This window comes from Periophthalmus magnuspinnatus, chromosome 19 (assembly GCF_009829125.3).
Source record: "Periophthalmus magnuspinnatus isolate fPerMag1 chromosome 19, fPerMag1.2.pri, whole genome shotgun sequence".
Taxonomy (NCBI): domain Eukaryota; kingdom Metazoa; phylum Chordata; class Actinopteri; order Gobiiformes; family Gobiidae; genus Periophthalmus; species Periophthalmus magnuspinnatus.
The window spans coordinates 11,532,187-11,538,637 of record NC_047144.1 but is presented as its reverse complement, the minus strand read 5'-3'; the positions used below and the strand labels follow the sequence as shown (position 1 = coordinate 11,538,637).

Genomic DNA, 6,451 nt, shown 5'->3' with positions numbered 1-6,451 from the left:
ATACAACTTTTTGTCCAGTTGACAGATTTTACTTTTGGCTTTTACTTGAAATGGGAAAAAACACAGATCTTAAGGTTTGCTGATTTATATTGTTTACCATTTTAATGCAATGCAATTAAAACACTATCTGAAAATAATGTCAAAAATGTGGTTATAAACAAGCGCATTCTTCTCATTACTAGTCTCTCAACACGATACTGCAAGTTAAACGTGCATGATGTAACTTTTCTGGTGGAAGGTGCCACTAGCTTGTTTCCATGGAAATGTTATAAATGTTCGTTGACACATTCAAACAAAGTCACTGACAGTACTGAAAAGTAGAACTGATAATGTATTCCTTGTACCATGTTGAAAATATTCTATAATATTAGAGATTCTGAAGTACAGTGGCTACTGAAGAACATGGAGGACCATAGTCATTAAAATACAAAATATTTATTTTGAAAATGCCTTTAGAAGAGAAACAAAACCAAAATAAAATAAAACCAAATCAAAACCATACAAACGGTTTGGTTACTAGCATACCACACTAGTGCTAGGAACTAACAATGAACTGCACACTTGGGAATATTCCACAAAAGCTCAGAGGCTCACCAGCCTCACCTTTTCTCTTTTGTGCAACATTTAACCAAGAGGCAAGACTAGTGCCCAAAACTGGCACTAGTGGTGACATGGCATCGTTTCTTATAAATTTACACAAGCGGGGGGGCAGGACATGTGGCAACCATTCAGATTTCATTTAAAATTTATTAACAAAAAACAAAACAAAAAAAAACACAAAATCCGAAACAGAAGTGTTTAATACATATCTGAAATACAGTGGGGTCTTTACTGTTGGCATTGATATGGAAATGAAACGGAGCTAGAGGGAGCTCTTCAGACAAGATTTCAACATCCCAAAGAAGTATCCCGACTTTCCAAAAACGGAGCAGTGTGCTTCTGAAAGATATTGACAAGTGAAAAGCCCTGTTCCTCCTTACAACAGTAGCAGAGTCTGAGGCTGTCAAAGTTGTAGTGAAGAGCGACCTTATGAGAAAGATATATGTATTCTTTAAACCTTTGAATATTTTTATTGTAGTTGTACAATATTCCCTGATGGCCTGAGCTGGCCGCTGAGTGTTACAGAATCCTGAAGACTTATCAAAACCAAAAAAGGAATAAAACGGGTGATGAAATAGTCCATAGACGGGATGAGTTTGATGGGGGAATCCTGTTTGTTGCAGTTCATGGGACGTTGTGGCTCTCCCTTGTCCCCTTCATAAAATGTTACACGCTGGTCAAACACACACAGTTCCTCCATCACACGGGACATGGTCATCTGCTCTGTGGGGAAAATACAAACATAAGTATCAGACATGCTATATAGTACACAGGACAGCTTTTCATGTTTTTCTTAATACACTGGCATACAATTTTTTTTCTTAATCAGTGATACGCAGGATTCAGCAGCATTGCATATTCATTTTGGTATGAATGAAAAGTGTGACATACAGCTTAGGAGGTGCCCACTCTTTGTGATGTTTACACCAACATCAGCTCCCACTGGGAACCATAGTTTTCTAACACAGAAGTAAGCCGACTTGTTTTTTATTAAGTCGCCTTAGATAAATATTGATTTAAAATGTACAAATTATAACATAATGGTTCACGGGTGTCATAGTTTATAGCTATAGAGCAGGCACAAGCACAATAGGTCTTTTTTAAGTACGAAAATACAGGGAGTAGCAGTGAGTTCAAAAAGTCATATGCACAACTAGGCTATTTTTACCTATGTTAACTTCTTGGCTTTGTTGTAAAGCGAGTCCACGACTTTGCTCATGTTCTGAATTGTTTCCAAGGCTGCCTCGTATGTTTTGTCGACTGGAGGTTCTTCAAATATGATCAATACACCTTCACCCTGATCAAGGATCCCTGCAATATTAAATATTAAAGTTAAACATAGTGTTTTGATTTTACAACTTAGTGCTTATTAAAACTGTACATACCATGAAACTTTTCGTCCAGGATCATCTGTGATAGTTTCCTCTCTACATCTCCCTATAAAGACAAAAATGGAAAACACAGGAATTAAAAAAATAAAAACAAAAGTAATTTATTTTAAAAATATACATTTATTTTACTCACCTTTGACAATTTGATTAAACCAGATATGTGTTCTATCTGTATATGACCAAAAAAAAAATTAGACATACTAAATAAATGCAATAAAAAGTTATATTTGAATGAGCATCAGTTGTGAGTACCTGTACTCTGGAAAATGGTTCAATGACTCGAATAAGGTTCTGCTCCAGCAGGTTGTCGTACAGCTTGGCCAGGTGAGTGTTGATGATCGGGTCGTCCCGCAGTTCAGCTTTGTACTCTGTTAGGGCCTGGGAAAATTTAAACAAGTTGAAAAGTTCAAATTTGATAGTATGAGTACAGAATGTCTAAAAACAAATAATTTTACCAGTTAACGTTCTCACCTTTTCAAAGTCTGCTAATGATCTGTTCTTACTGGCCTGGGCAACACATTTCAGTGCATCTGTCTACAATATAAACAAGAAAATGGTATTTTTAAAATGGATTATAACAAAAGTGACTTAATGAACTTGAAGTACTTTATCGCCTATATTTACCTGGCGACCTGCATATCGCAGTGCAAGTTTTCCACTGATCAAGGCTTGTACCTCCTCTGGTCTACAAAACAAAAAACACCACATTATTTACAGTGTCTGTACTGATGTGTTTTAAAGTGCCCAACCATTATAATACATGAATAAAATCTTAATATCAAGATAATCCTTTTCTTTTTGCCCAGGTTGATCAAAACCAGATTATAAATTTCTAAATGAGGAAAGAGCACATCATGAGACCATAAGTTTCAAGTCAAGTTTATGATTGTTCTTGATATGATGGGAAAGGCACAAAGGGTCTGAATTGTTAACCTAGCTACATACAACTGCAAGGCTTCAAGACCAAAAACTCCCTGAAAGACCAAGGCTCCTCCTTTCATTCAAAGCTGAGCTCACAACACAACTTGGAATTGGTTACGACAGCAGTTCCAGAAACTTGATGAATCACCAAATGGATGAGGCAGTTTTAACATGGCTTCAACTTATCTTTTGCTGTTGCTTCATTTTGCTTTTAGAGTTCTAATGAATATCTGATTTTGATCCACATGAGCAACTCATTATGTTATGTTCCTTGCTCTTTAGGAAGATAATACTTTTATCAGTAACTTACGAGTTAAGGACAATTTTGCAGAGGAGCATGTATTTGAGTGATGTGATGGCTCTGGGACTGTCAATGGAGTCATAGCCCTCAAAGGCTTCAAAGAAGTAGGAGTAGGCAGTTTTCCAATCCTTCTCCTCAGCTGCATGGATGATCCCTGTATCAGAGACAACTACTGTTAACATCTGACGTAAAGAATGTCACTAAATCGGCCATTAGGGTTGCACAGTGGGCTGACCTGACTGCATGTCAAGAGCTGCCTGGAGCTTTGGTGGACAGTAGATTGCATTGGCGGTGGTCCTAGCGGAGGTGAGGGCGGCCCGTGCCTTGGGGAGGTTACTGAGAGCGTGGTATGTCTTACTCTCCAACAGCTGAACCTCCACGAGCAGAGCTTTGTCATCCATCTTTTTCAACTCCTGCAGCAACTGAGAGCCTGAGCCACAGAGCATGGAAAGTATAGTCACACATGTGAACACTCATTACTTATATCAAGGGCCTTATAATAGATAATAATCAAACTTACCCAGTGCCAGTGCCTCTTGATACCTTTTGGTGTCAAAATAGAGCGAGATCAGACGGGCCTGGAGGGAAAATAAATTCAGTGAGTGAAACTAGGCTGTACCGCTTGAATAAGCTTACGCTCTTAAGCATTAAAATAAATTATTAAACAAAATACCATAAAAACCACTACCTTGCAAAACAAGGAGTCATTAACTTTATACAGAAAATGCCACTTTGTCATGACAGCTTAGCATAATGTAATACCAGCCTCGCTAAATGAGCCAGAAAACTGCAAACAGGTTTTTCAGGCCAGGTTTGTGTTTTATGCTACTTATCATCCATCAAAATTGGGAAGATGAGTCATCTGTAAACAAAATTAACTCACCTCCAAAGCTTGTCGGAGGAAGGTTCTTTTCTCAGCCTTGGCCCATTCGATGCACTCCAGACACAGCTCTACCTCCTGCCCCGTAGCTGCCTCCATGTCCAAAAAGAGGTCGAGCAGGGAGCGTACCAGTCGGGCTGCCTTTGCCTTGCTGATAGAGATCAAGAAAGGCCTGACGAACTTCAAAAGGCCTCCCAGTTCTACAATGAAGAAGACAAGGTTTATTTTTAAAAATCCATAACACTAACAACAATAACACTTGTTTTATCATTTCAAAGAAAATTTAAATGGTCACCTGCAGCTTGACCCGTCTTGGCCAGGAGTGTCCCCAGCTCCAGGATGCTCTGTTCTTTAACCCTGACAGCCTCCTCATCGTTCTCTTGGACATCTCTTCTCACTGTTGCACAAAACATTTAATCAAATAAATTAAAATAATAAAAATAAACCTTTACATTAGGAGTACATTGGGGACTTCAATTAACAAACAAAATATAAAGTGTTTCTATCATGATCCCAACTTTTTAGCCATACATTTGAAGGTGATAAACATAACACATTTACATCAAACATTCAATCTAACTTCGCAGTCTACATAGTTAGTGTATATAACTTTTCTGTTTTCCAGTAACTAAGCTTTGAAGTGGGACAGATGACATTTGGGTTAGACATTATTCACAAATAGCCAGATCGGAGGTTGATGGCAAAACATACACTCACATTAATACAAACAAATAGCAGTTTGACAATGGTGGACAACATCTTACGTTAAAACACTTATTAGATCCAAAGAGACAAATAACAGATCATGACATTAGTTGAGATGTTACGGATATAAACACTGTCTGACAAATGAGGTAACTGACAGCTACTGGGGGCTAGTGTGACAAGGCAATTTGAGGACAGAGTTTCTCGTGCTATCGACAAAAACAACTGAACCATTACGTAATTAGACGTTCAATTTATTAACTTTGTCGTGTTATTTTTTCCCAATGACAGAAAGCTATTTATTATGTTGACAATATATTACGAGTTGGTCACAGTAAGGCGCTGCTGACAACAGGCTAGCGTTAGCCCTGCCATGCTAACGGCCTTTAACTGAGCCAGAGCTGGCATTGTGAGGAAACTAAACGTCATGAAGAATAACTAATACCATCTCTATTCCTAAACACAAGTATGTAATTTGTTGACTTATATACCACACAGGCCTAAAGTTAGCCGAATAGCTAACTAGCGGTTACAAATGCATCTCCGCTGTACAGTGAGTCAGCACGGCACTCACCGGTACCGCTCAAGCTAGCAGCTATCCCGTCGCTCAAAAACAAAACACTACAATAACCCTAGACCTGTAACATCATGTCAAATACTAAACCAGAAAATCACACTTGCCGATGGAGTGGAGAATATCGATAGAGGCGTTGCGATCCGTGCTAATGAGAGACTGTGCTCTCTGAAATTCAACCACCGCTGCAGCCGCCATCTTGCTTATTCAAATGCTGCCTGAATGAAAACTACATACGCCGATTACGTTATCTAGCGCTGTGACGTCAGCGCGCCGTTGGCATGTTGGGAAATAGAGGCTGCTGGGAAATGTAGTCGTCGTGGACAGTGATTTGTAGGAACCATACAATCAGGGTAGAAACGTGCCATATAAAAGTGGATGCCCCAGCTGTGGTTCTCGTTATGACACACTTGATCATTTGTAAGACTGACTGTAAACGCTGAGTACATTTTATATTGGACTGGAAGGCTGCTTAATGTCTTATTGGTCACATGGAGTCTTTATGATAAAAAGAGAATATGATGCACACCCTGTAGGCGATTATGGCATTATTAGGTTATTATTATTGTTATTGTTATTGTTATTGTTATTGTTATTATTATTATTATTATTATTATTATTATTATTATTATTATTATTATTATTATTATTATTATTATTATTATTATTATTATTATTATAAGGCAACCATTACAAATAGGCCTAGGGCTCTGCAATTAGCCTAAACAAATTTTTATCCAGATTCAGTCATTTCTATTAGCCTATATGCATGGGGGGTTTAAATCGAGAGGTCTTCATCCTTTTTTGTAATTATTATAGTTTAATATGTTTATGTTTTGGGCCCAAAGGGACATTTCCCCCGTATCTAAAAACAAAAACACGCCTACAGCACAAGTAGTCTATAGTTCAGGGTTCACCGGGTTCAACCCACTTCCTGCCTGTGCTTATGCGTCTATAAACCAATATATCCGTGCTTATGAGAGGACTGGGCATAAACAGAACACGGAGGGGCGCTCTTCCACTGTCTGTGCTTGAGCTCGTGTCTCTGCCTCACGCGCGCACAGCAGCGGTCCGCTCAG

General features: G+C 38.6%; 2 protein-coding genes across 2 annotated transcripts in view; one reads left to right on the top strand and one right to left on the bottom strand.

The window, feature by feature from the left end:
* The window catches only part of cdk5rap3 (CDK5 regulatory subunit associated protein 3), a 312,712-nt gene that overhangs the window by 5,705 nt on the left and 300,556 nt on the right, over window positions 1–6,451 (top strand). The gene's annotated exons all lie outside the window — the stretch shown is intronic.
* Window positions 416–5,621, bottom strand: psmd11b (proteasome 26S subunit, non-ATPase 11b). The gene is made up of 13 exons (XM_055229434.1): window positions 5,476–5,621; window positions 4,389–4,486; window positions 4,097–4,293; window positions 3,734–3,791; window positions 3,449–3,643; window positions 3,223–3,367; window positions 2,616–2,676; window positions 2,463–2,525; window positions 2,244–2,369; window positions 2,125–2,160; window positions 1,986–2,037; window positions 1,769–1,911; window positions 416–1,323 (listed from the first exon to the last, which is right to left on the bottom strand). The coding sequence occupies exons 1-12, from the start codon at window positions 5,568–5,570 to the stop codon at window positions 1,769–1,771; spliced, it is 1,269 nt and encodes a 422-aa protein (XP_055085409.1). The 5' UTR covers window positions 5,571–5,621; the 3' UTR covers window positions 416–1,323.

What these genes read in the sequence shown, in the direction of transcription:
- psmd11b (XM_055229434.1), bottom strand. Translation starts at nt 5,570, where the DNA reads ATGGCGGCTGCAGCGGTGGTTGAATTTCAGAGAGCACAGTCTCTCATT. An exon ending in ATTCTCCACTCCATCGGCAA is followed by an intron (nt 4,487 to 5,475) that starts GTGTGATTTTCT and finishes TGCAACAGTGAG; the next exon opens with AAGAGATGTCCAAGAGAACG. An exon ending in TGCGATATGCAGGTCGCCAG is followed by an intron (nt 2,526 to 2,615) that starts GTAAATATAGGC and finishes TTTATATTGTAG; the next exon opens with ACAGATGCACTGAAATGTGT.